This window comes from Pteropus alecto, unplaced genomic scaffold (genome assembly GCF_000325575.1).
Source record: "Pteropus alecto unplaced genomic scaffold, ASM32557v1 scaffold190, whole genome shotgun sequence".
Taxonomy (NCBI): Eukaryota; Metazoa; Chordata; class Mammalia; order Chiroptera; family Pteropodidae; genus Pteropus; species Pteropus alecto.
Window position 1 is genome coordinate 3,058,221 of NW_006430462.1, and position 19,522 is coordinate 3,077,742.

At 37.3% G+C, this 19,522-nt stretch overlaps 1 protein-coding gene across 1 annotated transcript in view; it reads right to left on the reverse strand.

Annotated features, from left to right (window-relative positions):
* Positions 1-15,389, reverse strand: part of TTC28 (tetratricopeptide repeat domain 28) — a 624,192-nt gene extending 608,803 nt beyond the window's left edge. Inside the window, 1 exon segment of the mRNA XM_025047844.1 lies at positions 15,177-15,389. Within this exon segment, the coding sequence (XP_024903612.1) occupies positions 15,177-15,278 (102 nt within the window). The 5' untranslated portion in view covers positions 15,279-15,389.
* Between the last annotated feature and the right edge of the window lie 4,133 nt (positions 15,390-19,522).

Consider the following 19,522-nt stretch of genomic DNA (forward strand, 5'->3'; position numbering starts at 1 on the left):
ATGGTAGATCAATTCTTAGTTTTCTGAGGAACCTCCATATTGTTTTCCATAGTGGCTGTACCAATTTTCAGTCCCACTAGGAGTGTATGAAGGTTCCTTTATCTCCGCATCCTCTTCATACACCAGGAGTGTATGAAGGTTCCTTTTTCTCCGCATCCTCTCCAACATTTATTATTTCTTATCCTGTTGATAACAGCTATTCTAACTGGTATGAGATGATATCTCATTGGGTTTTGATTTGCATTTCCCTAATAGCTAATGAAGTGGAACATCTTTTCATGTTTGTTTGTCATTTGTACGTCTTCTCGGGAGAAGAGTCTGTTCAGGTCCTCTGCCCATTTTTTGATTGGATTGCTTTTTTGTTGTTACTGAGTTGTATACGTTTTTTATATATTTTGGATATTAGGCCTTTATCGAAGGCGTTGCTTGCAAATATATTTTCCCATTTGGATGGTTGTCTCTTTGCCTTGCTGTTTCTTTTGCTCTGCAGAAGCTTTTTAATTTGATGTAGTCCCATTCATTTATTTTTGCTTTTACTTCCCTTGCCTTTGAGGTCAAATTCATAAAATCCTCTTTAAGCCCAAGGTCCATGAGTTTAGTTCCAATGTTTTCTTCTATGCACTTTATTGTTTCAGGTCTTATATTCAGGTCCTTAATCCATTTTGATTTAATTTTGGTGTGTGGTCATAGTAACAGTCTAGCTTCAACCTTTTGCAGGTGGCTTTCCAGTTTTCCCAGCACTATTTATTGACAAGGCTTTCCTTTCTAAATTGTATGTTTTTGGCTCCACGGTTGAAAATTATTTGTCCATATAAATGGGGTTTACTTCTGGACTCTCAATTCTATTCCACTGGTCTATGTGTCTGTTTTTCTGTCAATACCATGCCGTTTTGATTATTGTAACTTTGTAGTATAATTTGAAGTTGGGCAGAGTTATACCTCCAGTCTTGTTTTTTCTCAGTATGGCTTTGGCAATTCGGGGTCTTTTGTGCTTCCATACAATTCTGATAAATTTGTTCTATTTCCTTAAAAAATGCCAATGGGATTTTGATGGGGCCTCTGCCTGCTTTTTAATTGGATTGTTTTTTATTGTTGAGTTGTATGAGTTCTTTACATATTTTGGAAATTAGTCCCTTATCAGAGGCATTGTTTGCAAATATATTCTCCCAGTCAGATGGTTGTCTCTTTGCCTTGTTGATAGTTTCTTTTGCTGTGCAGAGCTTTTTAGTCTGATATAGTCTCATTGATTTATTTTTGCTTTTACTTTCCTTGCCTTTGAGGTCAAATTTGTAAAATTCTCTCTAAATCCAAAGTCCATGAGTTTAGTGCCTATGTTTTCTTCTATGCAATTTATTGTTTCAGGTCTTATATTCATGTCTTCAATCCATTTTGAACTAATTTTAGTGTATGGTGATAGCAGTCTAGTTTCATGCATTTGTTTATATGCATTTAACCTAAGTGCAGAACCTCATTTATAACTGATGAAGTTTGCCTTGATTTATCAATCTACTTAACTGTTGAGCATATACTCTAAGCCAGACATTTACAAAGGACTGGACATAAAAAAAAAAAAAGAAAAGAAAATAGATATGGTCCAGGCCCTTGTCAAGATTACAGAATATTTTGGTGGTTTTATCTTACTGTTCTAGTACATCAATATCTCTTTGAATCCTAATTCTTTCAGTGTATTATCTATCCATCTTATATTTATAAAAACTTTCATGCCTTCATCAAGGATGCAGTACTATTGAATAAGACTACATTTAAAAAATAGAGTCCTATGTTTTGGTATAGACTTCCTGCAGGTTTCTATCAACTCTTTAATTGTCTGATTCAACAACTTTATTATCATTAAATCTACAAGATTCATGTTGTCCATAAAACTGTCATGGGATACTTTACAAAATTTAGAAAAATCAAAATACACACTACCATCTTAAAAAAAGGTAATGAGAAGTTTTTAAGTGAAACTTTGTTGACCACTAGTCCTTATTACCTCTATCTATATCAATCAAAATTCAGTCAGAAAGACAGGAACCATTCCTGTTATTTGAACAGACAGAATATCATTTAAGATTTGTTAACTGAGTATGAAGTTTTTAGGTAAAGAGCTAAGGAATCATAGAGATAGTAACTGCAGGGAGCAACTATCACACCCAAGGCTAGGCTACCAAATCTTAGAAGAGGGATCCAGGGAATTTAAACTCAAGACATACAAGGAGAAGGCAATACTCCGCTGCTGCTGGTGTCTGATTTTCTAGAAGAGGCCCCATGAGCCTGGGATCCAAACCTCTGAAGAGGGGCACTGGCTGGCTGATCTTAGTGTTTCTGAAGGAAGAAGCTTGATGAAACTTGTACTCAAATGTTGGAAAAACTGCAAACTGGATCAAGCAACTGCTACAGAAAGGTACTGCTGCTGCCAGCATTAAAAAGTGTTGTTAGGGTGGCACTCACAGAACAGCAGAGAGGAAGGCCACTGGAAGCAAAAGAAAACGAACAAGTACCTCCTGTCTTCTCCAGCACTTTACTGCCCCCTATCTTCCAGCAGAAAAGGGACCAGCTGGCAATGCAGAAATGTGGCTTGCAGAGTCCCAGACACAAGGATCACAAAGCAGAATAAACAAGACAGATTTGGAAGGGATTAACTTATCTGGCAAAATATTTTCTGTTACAACATAAACTATCTGTTTAATAATCTCCAGGGGAAATTGTGCAGGGGATCAAAATCAATGTCATCTATCTGTATCTAACATTTAATCATCTCCCACTACTCTGAGAGTAATAAAAACAATAATAGTAATAATAATAACAACAAAAACTGCACCTAACACTTATTTAGCACTTACTACATGCCTAGCCTGTTTTAAATAGTATACATGTATTAATTCATTTAATGTTCATAACAACCCTATGAAGTAAGCAATAGTAGCATTTTAACTTTATAAATGGGACAATGAGATACAGATCCCACGCTTTTGGTCACAGAATATGCTACAACACCATGAAACACAACTCCCTCTAAATTCAAGGCTGCCTTTGAAATGCAACACTTGTTAAACACAACTTGCTTACATGCTTTGTAAAGTTCATATCTGGATTTACAGCTATATGGAAAATCATTTTCTCTAACATTGAGAGATTTTTCAAAACTCTGCTGAGAACATCCAACCTGGCAACACACTTCTGGTGCCCTCAAACAATACCAGATAAAATGGGCAGCATTAATGCAATAGAATAATCTTCCACACTGTAAAATAAAACTACTGCCTTCACTATTGTCTCACTCGGAAGTCATGGTAGATACGTACAATTTATTTTATAAACTGTTTTTCTTATTGAGTGAAGCTCAAAAATGTGTTGGGGTGAGAATGTAAAATTAAAGAGTCCTAAGCCTTAATATTAAATACACGTCTCACATACAAACTTTGTATAAATGAAACTTTAATGCAAGTATTTACTTTCTCGCTGTATTTTTTAATATAATGATATATGTTTTTAGCATAATGATTAAGGAGTCAGGATTATAAAAAGCCAATGCTAAAATATTGCTGCATCTAAAGTCTCTATGTACAATAAGTAATTAAAATACTATACAAGAAGAAACCAAATTTTTAAAACTTTTTGAGCCAAATTGATACAAATTTACTTTCACAACACACTCTGAAAAATCTATCAAAATACTATGACAATGGTGGGAAACCAAGCACATTTAAAAAAAAAAAAATTAACTAGTAAACACATGAATTAATTCCAATTCTCTCAACTTCAACTAGAAATATGTACTCTAAAGTAGAAGAGTAATCCTATTCTCTGCTGACCTGTTTACAACTCATCTCACAAAGGATAAAAAAACTTTAATTTAAAATTCTTATTTAAATAGTTTTGAGCTTACAAATAGACATGACTTAAAACATAGTGTAAAATGTCTCCAGACATTCAATTATTTCAACTCTTTCTAGAAAAAATAAGCTCAAAAATTAATATTTATTAAGTAAATATATTTCAGTCTCATGAGAAATTCAAATGAAGAATAAATATCTATCTGGAATCCACTTTTTTAACAAAAATAAAAACTTTTCTCAGGAAACTATAATTATACATTTATTTCACAAACATGGCCTAGAGCTAAAATTCTGAATCAACAAACATCTTATAGTATCAACACACTTTGTCTTTAGTTAACTTTTAATTTGCACTATAAAGACTGATAACCCTTCATCAGTAAACAAGATACAAGCAGTGATTTTATTTTATGATTCCTTTTATTTCAGAGATGCGTACAAAATAAGAATCATTCCTTTACTATCTTAAAAACTGTTGTTTTTATATAACCTCATTTCATGTAATCCTTTTCTTCATTATCTGGTTTAATTCTCATGATTCAGTCAAAAAAACATTTATCTCAGGTACTCCGTTAAGTATTTGTTTAATAACAATTTTCTAACTTTAAATACTTAAAAATTAAACTGCTTATAGTTATTTTTTGTTTTTATAAAAAGTTACTGGTAAAAAAATTCAAAAACAAACAGTATCAAATACTTATCCCTCTACTCTATCATCACAGAGACTCAAATTCCAGAATACCACTGTGCCAACATAACCTTAAACCTCACAATAAAAAGTAAGTTTTAACAAGATCCCCAGGGGAATTGCCTGTATCACTGTCCTGCAATAAGTCAAAAATTTATTAGCAAGAGATAATTAAAATTGACCACTATTTGCTTAATGATTATTCAAATCAAAGGCGGGGTCTAGTATAACGGTTAAGAATGTAGACTCCAGAACCAGATTGCTACATTAGAATCCAGAGCAACTCAGCTTCCTAGCTGTGTGAGCTTGAGCAAGTTACTTAATAACCTCACTGTTTCTCAGTTTCCTTACATGTAAAGCGAAGATAACAATAGTATCTATTGTTATGAGGTCACAGTACTTCATAAGGAATCTATGAGGATTAATATACATAAAGCACTTAGAACAGTGCCTAATACACAGTAAGCACAGTATATTAGCTATAATAATATGAAACCAACAGACTATATTTATGCCACACAAGTACTCTATAATTTACAGACAACTTCCAAATATCTCTAATGAAAATTTTTTTTTTTTTTATAAAATATGTTTGGAATGTATAGCCAACTTCCTGAATACTTTTTATAAGTGATTTTCATAAACATTTGTGGCGATTAGGAAGCAAAGACTTTAACAAGAGCATTATTTGACAATGGAGCAAATTTTAAAACTCTTGTTTCTATATAAGCTAAAACCATAAGAATCTAAGACAGCACGCAATATGAAAATAGTACACACAGAACAAAAGTAATAGTGGCAGTGTTTTTAGTACTTTATCAGACAATTGTGCAATCTGTTATACTTTACCTAACAACAAGAAACTACACACTGGGCTAAATGTCCAATAAAGGTACCTAAATTCCAAAATCATATTTATAACATGCAAACTCCTGAGAGGAGGAGGAGAATATACCCAGATGTGTGACTCATTAACTCCAAAATAAAAGGTACTATACCACCCTACGTGCTTGGCCTTATTAAATATATAGCCTTCGATATCAAATTACACTAACAAAATATCAGGAAACTAAGCTCCTAGTAGAGAACAGGTCACAGAGAAAGTCTTACAGAGTTGACAGTTTCCTCTGTTCTATAATTTGGCACAGTAATCTCATAAGCACATGAAGGCTGACACGCTTGCATTAAAAATGTTGTCATTTACAGACCTAATTATTTCAAAAAAAGTTCAGACACCTTAACATGTTCACATGACATTTTTTAATTCACAGAAACTTTCCTATCCATCTTAATTTCAGGTGTTCTCTACATAATGCTTAGTAAACATTTTATTTTAGAAAATATAAAGACAGATTCTACAAATCTTAATAACTATTTTAAAATAGTAAAATATATCCAATTATTGATGAAATGTTAATAATAATGAGAATATTAAGTGGTTTATTATTGGATTCAATGTACTTTTCTATATACTTGAAATTGTTTGTACATATATACTCTATTTTAACTATTACTTCTGGATTTAGTTTATCACTCCATAAGACAACCTTAGATGACAGGATCATCTCAGATGACAAGAATAATCCTGCTCATTTTACCATGTATTAGCAAAAATTAATATGGGGGGATGAAGACTTATGGAGGATATCTTTAATAGCATTTTAAAATATTAAAAAATATTAGACACTTTTTATTTTCCAATTTACTTTTTTACACTTCTAATGAGCTATATTTCACATACCATAATATTCATCCATTTAATAGTTCAGTGATTTATTTGTTCAGAGCTTTGTAACCATTACCACAATTTTAATATTTCCATCACCCCAAAAGGAAGCCCCATACCCAATGGCAGTCATTCCCTACCCCTCCACAAGTCTCCAGCAAATAATAAGCTACCTTAGATTTGCCTGTGCTGAATATTTTACCTAAATGAAATCATACAATATGTGATCTTTTGTGACCAGTTAATTATGTAAACATTATCTTTCACTCAGATAATGTTTTCAAGGTCCATCTACATTGTATCATGTATTGGTACTTCTTCCTTTTATGGCTGAATAATATTCCACTATATGGATATATCACATGTTGTTTATCCACTCAGCAGTTAGCTGATGCACATATGGGTTGTTTCCACTTTTGGGCTATTATGAATAATGCTGCTATGAACATTCATATACAGTTACTTATGCGGACTAATGCTTTTATTTCTCTCAGGTATATATCTAAGGATGCAATTACTGAGCCAGCCATATGGCAGCTTTATGTTTAGCATTCTGCCAAACTGTTTTTCAAAATGGCTACATCACTTTACACTCCCACCAGCAATGCATAAGGGCTCCACATCCTTACCAAAACTTGTTATTGTCTTTTTTACTTTAGCCATCCTAGTAGGTGTGAAGTAGCATCTTGCAGTTTTCATTTGAATTTCCCTAATGACTAATAATGTGCTTACTGGCAATTTGTATATATTCTTTGAGACATTTCTACTCAAATACTTTGTTCATATTTTAACTGGGTTGTCTATCATAGAATTTTAAGAGTTCTTTATATATTCTTGATACAAGTTCCTTATCAGACATACGAGTTGCAAATATTTTCTTCTATTATGTGGGATTTCTTTTCACTTTCTTAATGCTGTCTTTTGACACACAGAAGTTTTTTATTTTGATGAAGTCCAATTTATCTACTTTTTGTTACTTGTGCTTTTGGTATTATATTTAAGAAATCATTGCCTGAACCAAGGTCACAAAGATTACTCCAGTGTTTTCTGATAAAGGTCTTATTGTTTTTGCACTTACATTTAGGTCTGATTCATTGAGTTAATTTTTACATATGGTGTGAGGTCGGAGTCCAAATTCATTCTTTTGCATGTATTGTCCAGCACCTTTTTTCCCCCATTGAGTTTTCTTGGCACCCTTGTTGAAAATCACTTGACCATAAATGTGAGAGTTTATTTCTGGATTCTCAATTCCATTGATCTATGTTATTCTTATGTCAGTAACACACTGTCTTGATTGCTGTATCTTTATAATAGATTTGGCCACTGAGAAATGTGAGTCCTCTAAATTTATTCTTCTTTTTCAAGACTGTCTTGACTGTTCTGGGTACTGTGCATTTCTATATAGATTTTAGGATTTCTGCGAAAAAGGCAGATGAGATTTTGATAGGGATTGCATTTAATCTTTATATCATTTTGGAGAGTATTGCCATCTTAATGTCAAGACTTCTGGGCCATGAACATGGGATATCAAGATTAGACTTATTTTTAAACTACATTCTTTAAGCTGCCCAGTACAACTACTAAAACAAAATAACCAAGAAAAATTCCTTCAGCCTCAAACAATATAATCCATTCCGGCTCTACTTGATGCTGCAGAGTTCAATTACAAAAGAAAGAAAAGTGGCCCGGTTACATACAGATCCCAATAATATTTTTAGAATGTTCTGTAAATATAATCATTATCCTCTTTTCCCCTCCCATCTTCACTTATTTCTTCTACTTTCTACTTATTTGGTTGATTCTTTTCCAATATAGCTTTTTCTTTTGACCTAGTTTATCATTACGTTCTCCTCCTTATCTTCAAAAACTATTTTATGTTTATAATCTAAAAATGAGCACTAACGTTTTTCTATACGCATGATTTGGCAAAACATAAGCATCAAGGTTAATCTGATTTTCTTTTATGATGACTGACATTAGATGATAATAATCTTAGAAATTTTCATCTTTATCAAAGTGATATTCTTTACGCAATTCTGCAAGCACAAAATATATTGATAAATGTTTTCTACCATTTTCTGAACTAAGTCCATAGTAAGCTGAAATACTACTATGGTAATTTTTGAACTTCTACTATGGCAAACTTAGTGACAGCATGAAAATACCAAATGTAATATCATGAAATGGGAAACCATATACAATAATATGCCTTCCCTTATTTAACAATCACGGCTAACCTTTTTTTATTTTTTATTTATTTTTTTATTTTTTTTTGAGAATGCAAAACCACAACACAAGGTCAGGTTTGCTGTGTTACTTAGATTACCTATTCCTTAACAATCCTGTTCTTCATCCACAAAATTAGTACCACATTCTCATTACAAATCATCAATTATTTGTAAACTAGAATCTCAACAAATCACATTTCAGATTAATGCTGATTAACTTTACACTATTAATCATTTTAAATAATGCATGTTCTTCAGACTAAAACATTCTCTCCTAGAGGTAATATATCTATAAGATGAAAAAGAGGTTTTTGGCAGTAGTTACTATGAGGACAATTAGAGCCATATTGACACCTGCTTCCTTCTTTTCCCATTCCACTCCCTAGTTACTGTTACCACCTTTTCAATCTCCCAGTACTACTTTTGGTCTGTAGTAAAAAGGACTCGTTTCTGATCTCTAATTAAAGAATACGGTGACATTATCACTGCTTTCCCTTTTTCAATAGCAAGAAAATACTAATGATAAAATGAGCCTTATACTGCAACACTAAGTAGACATTACCAATGATATAATCTAGCCAAAAATATTTAACTTGTATACAGCTTCTACTTCATAGGAAATAGAGGAACAAGATAAATGATGTCACATGGAATCTACCAGACAAATCCAGAAGATAGGAAGGACATTCTGCAAGACACCTGGTTCAGCCCTTTCTGTGAGTCAGTGTCATGAAAAAAAGAGACCATACTAGATTAAAAGAAATTTAAGTGGCATTAACTAAGGCATGGTCCTGGATAAGATACTGATTTTGACACAACAGCTTTAAAAATTTTTCGGAATAGATTGGAAAAAATTTTAAATAGAAAGTTAAGGGGGAGATCACTGAATGAAAGAAAAAGTAGATTCCAAAATGAATGTATATTTATCATACAAACCAGCAATCTCACTCTTAAGTACCTACCAAAACATATATCTGTGAAACACAAATACCTATATGTGAATGTTCATGGTAGCTCTATTCACAATCACCAAAAATTGGAAACGACCGAAATGTCTATCAACTGGTGAATGGATAACAAATTACAGGACACATACAATGGAGTGGTACTCAGTAATAAAAAGGAACAACTTTCTATTCTACTGTCTGTGGTGGTGATTAGACAACTGTATATATTTGTCAGAAATCATAAAACTATACACTTAAAATTAGTAAATATTATAGTATGTAAACTATATCTAAATAAAGCTTACTTTAAATATAAACAAATTTAAGACATTTTGTCATTTTATCTTATTTTAGTTAAAATGCCTATATGCATTTATGTGAATGTGTATAACTATTGTTAAATAGAAAAATGCACAGAAAAAGTTCCAGAAAGAAATGTATTAAGGCAAGGGTTCCCAACCCTCAGGAGCGGTCCATAGCCTGTTAGGAACTGGTCTGCACAGTAGGAATTGAGCGGCGGAACAGCAAGCAAAGCATCATCTGTATTTGCAGCTGCTCCCCGGCGCCAGCATCACCGCCTCAGCTCCACTTCAGATCATCAGGCATTAGATTCTCATAGGAGCACTGGTCCCTGATGCCAAAAAGGTTGGGGACCACTGTATTAAGGTCTTAATAGTAGTAATCACCGTATGGGTAACGTTATGGGGTTTTATTTTGTTTTGCTTGTCTTATATTTCCTAATTTTATATGATGCACACATTCAGCTTTTGTAATAAGGGGTTTCTATTAAAATAAAGACCAACTTCGATTTTAAATTTTATTATAGAAATGTCTGTGAATTACCAATCTGTGGTTTTGTAAGTTATAAATTTAACTATAGTTGAGATTTTAGAGCTAAGTTTTTTTGTTAAAATAGTATTTCCAGTGTAAACATTATCTTCTTTGGTTCATAGTAAATACACATTCAATGAATATGATATATTCCAAGCATCATATCTGGGTTGTATTGTGTCTCTGATTTCTTCCCACACAAAACAGTAATCTACTCTAGCTACTGAAGAGACACGAAAAGCACTATTAAGTACAAAGATCAAACTTTGTCTCTCACAGTTTTTTACAAATAGCAATTATTCAAAAGAAACAAGAATTGTAACCATCAGATTTAAAAATATTGCTTCTGTTTTCAGAAGAAATAAGTAGTGAAAGAACATCATATTAAATAAAAACTATGGGAAAAAACAAACACCTTTAGGTTACACTTATTTTTAATAATAATTGCAAATACATTGTCAAATATCCTATGAAGCAGCCTAGATTTAGAAAGCTTTTACAATAGAAATGTGGTATGAAACACTTTGTCTTTCACTATTCCTCAAGTGCTTACAGAGTTTTCTTGGGTTATAGAAAAGTGATAGGGACAGGAAGAGGTTTGAGGTTTTTGTTTGTGGCTTTTTCTTTGTGGTTTTTTGTTGTTGGGGTGGGTGGCTGTGGTTTGGGGTTTGCTTGTCTTCGGGAGGTTTTTTGGTTATTTTTCTTTTGGTTTAGTGTTGTTTGCTTTTTCTTTTTTGGCATGCTTTTAAATGGAGTTAATTAACAGAAGAAGATAAACAACAAATACCAAATCCCTACCACATGCAAGGCACTGTTCTAAATATCTACCTACATTGTCTTTTATTTAACAATTCTTTGAGATGGATATTACTGTCCCATTACATATGAGAACACTGAAATGCAGAACAGCTAAAATGTATCAAAACTCATACAACTGGTAAGTAGCAGAGCCAAAATTTAGAGATATGAACTTAGATCTGCATCCATACTTAACCTTTCAAAGACCATTCTCCCTCACTATTTTGCGGGGGAAGATCTGAAACAGAAAGTTGGAACAGTCTATCACTAAATGAAGAAGTTAAAAGATATATCCCAAACTCAACTGTATTTCCCCTATATACTGGCAATGAACTAGTGATGAAACATTAACAACATTAAATTAAATTTTAAAAACAGCTCCATGTTCTATAGCATTAAATAGAATAAAATATCTAGAAAGAAATTTTTGAAAAAATGTGCAAGAGTTGGACCTGAAAACTACAAACATCATTGAAAAGACAGATTAAACACAATCTCTATAAAAATCCAAGCTACTTTTTGACAGAAATTGCTAACCTGATTCTAAAATCCAAGCACCCAGAACATCCAAAACCGTCTTGAAAAAGAACAAAGTTACAGAACTTAAACTTTATTTCAAAACCTATTAAAAAGCTACTATAATGAAATACTGTAGTGCTAGCATAAGAATAGACAAGAGAATAAAACTGAGAGTCCAGAAATAAACCTAACATATGGTCAACTGATTTTCAATAAGATGTTTCAACATATAGTGCTAGACCACCACCATACGCAAAAGAATGAATCTGGACCACTACCTTATATCATACACAAAAATTAAATCAAAATGTATCAACAACATAAGCAAAAGGACTAAAAACTTAAAACTCTCAGAAGAAAACGTAGGAGTAAACCTTCATGACCTTGGATTTGGCAATGGATTCTGAGATATGACACCAAAAGTAAGAGCAACAAAAGAAAAAAATAGGTAAGTGGACTTCATCACAAAACTTTTTTTTGCAACAAAGAACATTATAAAAAAGGTGAAAAGACAACCTACAGAATGGGAGAAACTATTTGCAAATCATATATCTGATTAGGGATTAGTATCCAGAATATTTAAAGAACTCCTACATCTCAAAAATAAAAAGACCAATAACCCAATTAAAAAAATGAACCCTTCCCCTTCCCCAAAAAATGGGCAGGGGATTTGAACATTTTCCAAATGGCTAATAAGCACACACACACACACAAAAAAAAATGCCCATCATTAGTTATCAGGGAAATGCAAATCCAAACTGCAATGAGATACCATTTTACACCTACCAGCATGGCTAAAATTAAAACGACAGACAATAACAAGTATTGGCAAGGGTGTAGAGAAACTGGAACCCTTACATATTGCTGGTAGGAATGCAAAATGATGTAGTGCCTTAGAAAAATCTGTCAGCTCCTCAAAAGGTTAAAATAGAGTTACCATGTGACCCATCAATTGGGATATGCCCAAGAGAATACATATGTCCACACAAAAACATGCACATAAATGTTCATAGCAGCATTATTCGTAATACTGTCAGTCCTCTATATCCAAAGGTTCCACATCCATGGATTGAACCTCTGATGGAAAATACTCAGAAAAAAAAGTTATGTTGTTGCTGACATGTACTATATAGTTAGGCCTAGGATGGTTGAGTCTGTATTGAACATGTAGACTTTTTCCTGTCATTATTTCCTAAACAATACAGTATGACAACTTTTTAGACAGTATTTACATTGTATTAGGTATCAGAAGTAATCTAAAGATGTGCATAGGTTATATGCAAATACTATACCATTTTATACAAGGGCTTTGATCATATGGAGATTTTGGTATCTGTAGGGTTCCCGGAACCAACTCCCCGCAGATACCGAGTAGAACCAAAAAGTAGAAAAAACCCACATGTCTATCATGAACAGATAAATAAAATGTGGTACATCCTTCCAATGGAATATTATCCAGCAATAAAAAGGAATGGAGTACTGAAACATGCTACAATACGAATGAACCTCAAAAAAAACTATGCTAAGCAAATGAATCCAATCACAAAAGAGAATATATTGTAAGATTATATTATGTTAACTGTCGAGAATAGCTAAAGGCAGAAAGATAGAAAGTAGGTTAGTTACTGCCAGGGGCTGGGATAATGGCAAATAAGGAATGGTAATGGGTATGGAATTTCTCTGAGGGGTGAAAAATGCTCTGAAAGTAGATAATGGTAATGTTGGACATACAGCGAATATGCTATAAACTGTGAAACTGTACATGAGAGGTTAATTTTATGGTAGGTAAATTATATCTCAATAAAGCTGTTTTATTTTTAAAGACACTTTTAAAAAATCAGTCATGGGGATGCAATGTACAGCATGTATCTATAGTTATTAATATTGTATTGTATATTTGAAGTGGCTAAGAGAGTAGATCTTAAATGTTCTCATTACATAAAAAATTTTCTAACTACATGTGGTGACAGAGCTTAACTAGACTTATTGTGGTGATCTTTTTGCAATATATACAAATGTCCAATATGTTGTACACCTAAAACAAATAAGTTACATGTCAATTACCTCTCAAAAAATAAATATATATATCCACATAAACTACAAAAATGACACACTGAGAGAATAAAGCACTTGATTTTTCATTATTTCTTCCTCAGATGCAATCTCAACTCCTAAAGTCTTGTCTTCCTATATATCCATATTTTGTCAGTGAAAAAAGAAACTATTAAAATTAAATCAACTATTGAAATTCAAAAAACAGCCTCTGAAATATCAAATAACTTTTAAACAATTCTATTTTAGCGCTGACTGAACTAAACATAAATCTCAATTTCAAAATATCACATACAGAGGACAAATACTCAAGTTTAAGCAAATTGCCAACTTTTCTGAATAAACAGTAATTCAGATTTGCTTTGACGAAAATAAATATTTACCTGCCTCAAGGGAACAAAATCCTGTAAGCCTAGTGTTCCCAAATGATGAGAAAGAAACATGCATGTTTTATTCAGAACTTTACTTCAGAATTAGTTTTAATGTAGCTAGGGTATACACAGTTGATGGTTTATGCTAAGCAATGTATACCCTGCTTTACCTACAAGATACTGAAAATAAGGCATTAGAAACAGTGACAAAAGTTAAATTGGGACCTGAGAAAGATCACATCATACAGTAATCTGACAGAATCATTAATCTCAAAAAGCTCCTAAAAATGTCTCAAGAACTCTTATTTTGGAAACTCCCTAAGTCGTATAGTCTTCTCACAAATATTTACTGACCATCGATCATGTGCCAAGCGCTGCGCCTGGTACCAAGATACCATGGTGAGCTATAAACAGAACAGGTCTCTGCACAGAGGAAGCTTACTCTAAGACAGTGCTTGTCAAATTTGCTGGATCATAACAACTTGGAAACTTGTTAAAAACTCAAAATTTGCTCCTATGCCTTGGAGTCTTGATTCCATGGGCTTGGGGTGAGTTGTGACGCCTGTATTTTTATCAAGCGCTCGTAACCGCAGCTGTTTTGAGAGACCAATGCTCAGGGCCATCCCATCCCATCGAAAGCCACACCTCCAAAGTCCATTTCGCTCAGCATCCTTCACCCTACCAATACCCCAAACACACCACGAAGTTGGGCTGGGTGTAAAGCATTCCCAAATCACTGTGCTGAGCCACCGAAAGACTTGCTTCCCTCCAAGGACGGACAGCTCACTCCCTGAGATTCCACCTGGGGCTGTCTGCACCTGAGTCTCCCGCAGCTGCGCCGACACCTGTCTCCGAGCTGCGGCTGTGCACTTCTCGCGTGGGACGCGGCTCAGGGACCCGCTGACCCGCAAGGGAGGAGGTAAAGGAGAGATGCTGCGCGCATTAGGCGCCAACTGTATACCGCCCCCCCGTGCGCGCACACACTCCCGCGGAAACTGAGGCGTCAGGCGACAGACCCGGTCCCGCCGCCGAGCGGCGCGAGGCGGGGCTCGAACCCAGAAGGTAGGGCGGGTTCCGACTCGCGGGCTCTCGTCAGCAGCCGAGGCCCGGCCCGGCTCGCACCGACGGAGTTTCACAAAGAAAGTCTCCCGGCCCGCGCCCCTCACGCACTCACCGGCGCCGGCGCCTGCGGCGACTCCGGCTCCCGCCGCCTACGGCTCCGTGCCGGGGTCGACCCCAGGGTAGGCTCGAGAGCTGGCGGCGGCGACTGCTCCATCCCCTCGGGGACCGGGCCGTGTCCGCCTCGAGCTAACGGTCCCACCAGCTATGCGCGCGCGCCGGCTCCGCGCGCCATGTTCCCGCCGTCCCGCGCGCCGCCGCGGCAAACCACAACACCCCCAGCACCGCGCACGCGCGCACTCGCCGCGCCGTCTCCCCGCGCGCCTCCGCGGATCCCCCCACCACGCAAGCGCGCACTCGCCGTGCCCCCTTCCCACGTGCCCCGCCTCGCGCCCTCAGAGCCGGCCGCTGTTCCCGGCATCGCGCCCACCCCCTCCGCACCCGTCCTGCTCTCCTAGAGCACTAGCCGTTCTGGGCTTGGCGCCGCCGCCTGCCGCGCTGCGGACGACCCCAGGCCAGGTCCCTTGACCACTTTCCGGTACTGCTCTTTTTGCTTCCCCCGTTATACCGAGCTTGGGGCGAGGGTCTGGACCAGGAGGTCTGGTCTTATTACCCTAAAAAGTGCAGGGGGACGGACGCCGCTAAGGTGATGAGATCCCGGTCGCAGAGGTGTGCACGTGCACGAGCCTAAGTGGCACACTGAATGCATGTCCCTGGGAGAGCCAGACTCAGTGGAGACCCTCAGTTCGAGTCCCGGATTTCCATTAACCTTTGCGTGATTAAGGTCAGGTATCCGTGGATCTATTTCTCCCTAATCAGGAAGATCGGACAATTAAGGCATGTTAAGAGGACTCCATAAAATAATCCAGATAGTGTCAACACCACACCTAGGATTTACCAAGTGGTAATCGGGTGACAAGGCCTCTTAAGTAGTTTTGTTTAATGGTTAAAAACCAAGGGCTCTTGAGAAGGGAAATCTCTGTTCAAGTTTCGCCTCTACCTCTTGCAAACTGGGAAACCTTGAACAGGTCACGTTACAGAGCCAGAGCGCCTTCTAAATCTACAAAGGGGAGGGTCGCAGTAATACCTCACAAGGTTGAGGTAAGCTTTCAGATGATACGTACGTCCCTGAGCACAATGCCTGTCACGCACCAAGTTCTCCAAACTTCTCTGGTCTAACTCTGGCTTTATTCTTCCAAGACTCCTAAAAGTTTAATGAAAGGGGCTCTGCTCCCAACCCCTGTGGTATATAATTAGCTGGGAGGGGTTCTCTCAACCTTGGGGCTGGAAGGACTGATACTTCCCACATCTTTTCCATTCTCTGCCCCAAACCTCTCTGAAAACCCAAAAGTTGGCAGAAAAACAGGAGCAGAGAATGTTTTCCGTACCAGAAAAAAAAGGAGTCTCTAAGGGTCTCTTGGAATTTGTAAATGGTTGAATTTATTAGTCTGGCCTTTTCCAGATACAAGTGACAAAAAATCCAACTCAATCTGGAGTAAAATAAAAAAGGGAATATATTGAAAAGTCCTGGGGTGGTACCTCACTTCAGGCATAGCTGGATCCAGGTGCTCAAAAATAACCCGTCTGTCCAGTCTCTCTCAGCTCTGCTTCCCTGGGTGAAGACTTCGTTCTCATGCAGCTCTCTTCCCATAGTGTCCCAGGCAGCTCTTAGCTCATATCTTACCAGGAAAGCAGAAGCTGATTTCCAGTAGTTCCAAGCAGTCTCAGGAGTGCCCTTCCCTGTACCCATTTGGGTCACAAGCCCTTACCTGAACCAATCGCAGCAAGATTGGCCAGACCTGGCCATATGGAGCCCCTCTAAGAACAGAGTGGGGTCAACTCCTCCAGAAGAACATGCGGTGGGGGAAAGTGGGAGGAGGAATGCCTCCCGCAGAAAAATAGGGATGCAGATACCACAAGAGGCATTGGTGCAGGACTGGCACAAATAAGAGCTGTCCACTGCACCATCATCTAGGCACACAGCAGGTCCACCATGGAGCAACATGCCTGTTTTTCAGAAGGGAGTGGCAGTTACTTCAGCCACCAGGAAATGCCTCTTCACCTCGACTCCCACCATCCACTCCAGGCCTGGGCATTTCCAAGATCTGCTTTGTCAAAGGTATCTCAGTTATCCACCCATTTTGTGTGCCCCATCCCCCACCCTCAAAAAAGCTGAACAGATGATGTTACTTCCCTGCTCAAGAAATTTCTATAGCTCCCTCTGTCTACTTATGTGGCCCTTTCACCTTTAATGATGGAAGCTAACACTAATGGAGCCCTTACCATGTGCCAGACACTTTAAATGGACATTCCACCATTGAATCCTCACAAACACCACATGAGGTTGGTAACTCTTATTGTACCCATTTTACAGATAAGGAAGTAAAAGCTCAGCAATTTGAAATAACTTGCCCAAAGCCAAAGTCAGGAAATGCAGAGAGCTCAGATCAGCACAATATTGCTCCTACCACTAATGTTGCCATACATTTGCTCATGTTTCAAAGTCCCGTGCCCACCTTCAGCTGGGGGGCCAGTGGCAGGAGCTCTGCACGGAAAAGAACCTCTAGGGACCTCTTCAGCTTCCATAGTGGGGGTCAGGCAGGCAATTAGTTTTACCATTTCTCCCTCCCCGCTTCCCCATGTCTTCATGGCATAGAGAAAAAAAAAATCCCCCAAAAGAAAAGTGGAATGAAATTAGTAAGAGAAAGTGGATGTTAGGTGGCCCCAATCAGCAGCTGGTATCTCCCCATTGGTGAATATATTAGTTTCCTAGGGCTGCTGTAACAAATTACCACAAATTGGGTAGCTTAAAATAACACAGATTTATTCTCTTCTAATTTTGTAGGTCAGACGTCTAAAATCAGTTACTTGGCTAAAGTCAAAGTGTAAAGGACTGGTTCCTTCAGGAGGCTCTGAGGGGACAATCCATTTCCTTGTTTTTTATTCAGCTGCTAGGGTTTGCCTTTATTTCTTGGCTTATGGTCTCTTCCTCCATTTTCATTCCTTCCCTTCTGACTCTGACTACTCTTGTGTCTCTCTTAAAAAGAACATTGTAATGACATTGGGCTCACCCAAATAAGTCAGAAATATTCCTATCTCAAGATCCTTAACTGCGAAATCTCTTTTGTCATGAAGAGGAACATATTCATAAATTCTAGGGATTAGGATGAGGATATCTTTCGGGGCCATTATTCAGCCTACCATGGTAGGTATAATCAGAGGGAGCTAATACAAAGTGCTCTGGAAATGTTAACCGGTTGGCTAACTACCCAATGAGGGAAAAATGCCCTAAGAAACCACAGCCTTCACATTAAATATTCAAATGAGCTAAAATCCATCTAAATTGGCAATCTCAGCCTCATTTCTTTAAATATGAAAACCACCTAAATCCTCAATCCCCCCTACCCAAACCAGGCTAGCCAAGCCTCAAAATGCTTGCACACCCTTCTAACGGAAATTGCCAACCACTACCCCATTATCTGGGGCAACAGCTGTGTACCCCCGACCCTGCACTGGCTGGTTCATCTGTGGCATCTGAACCAAGGCACTCAACATATGGCAAGGCCAGCAAGCTACAATGTGGCCTAGCAACAACCAGCCAAAGTAATAAGAGAAGCAAAATCAGTCAGTCAGAAAGAGAAAAGAGAAGCCAGTCATTAGAACGGCCTGAGCTCCTAATGGCTCCCAGGCACAGCCATCTGCAACCTTAAAACAAATCCTTTTCCATTAAGTAACTTCAATGGGCCTGTTCCTTGCAACCAGGGTGTCCCAACTTCCAGATCATGGAGCTGCATCCACTCATAATTTAAAACACTAGCATTCATGATTTGGACATCAGTCTCTTGTTTTGTCAGTGTTGTGTCAGCATCCCTAAGTCTAATTAAATATGGGACCAATGAGATGAGGAACATTAGAATCAGAAAGACCTGGGTTGGGTCCCAGCTCTGCCACTTACTAGCTATGTGACTTTGGACAAGTAACCTTACTTCTTCAGCCTAGGTTCCTCACCTATAAAGGTGGTCAGAGGACCAAGCCCACAGAATCACTTCCAGAACTAGACAAGACCAACCAAGGAGGTGGGGGCTTTACCCAGGGGCTCCTTGATCATTGTTGGGTCAGCATGACATGCCCATGTGCCTTATCTGCATTTCCAAAATACAAACATCTCTGAAAACTGAGTCACCCATAATTCCTTTGACAGAAAAGACTCCACTGAAGTCTTCTCTAGCCCTTTTACTGTGAATATCTGCTGCAGAAATATTAATGTGTTTGGTTACAGGACTCTGCTGGGTGTTGTACATAACACAGTGGATATACCATGTCCCTTTCTTAAAATCAGGAAAATATTTGAATCTTACAGCTTATCTAGCCCCAAGGTTTCAAAAACTGTGGATCTCTCTC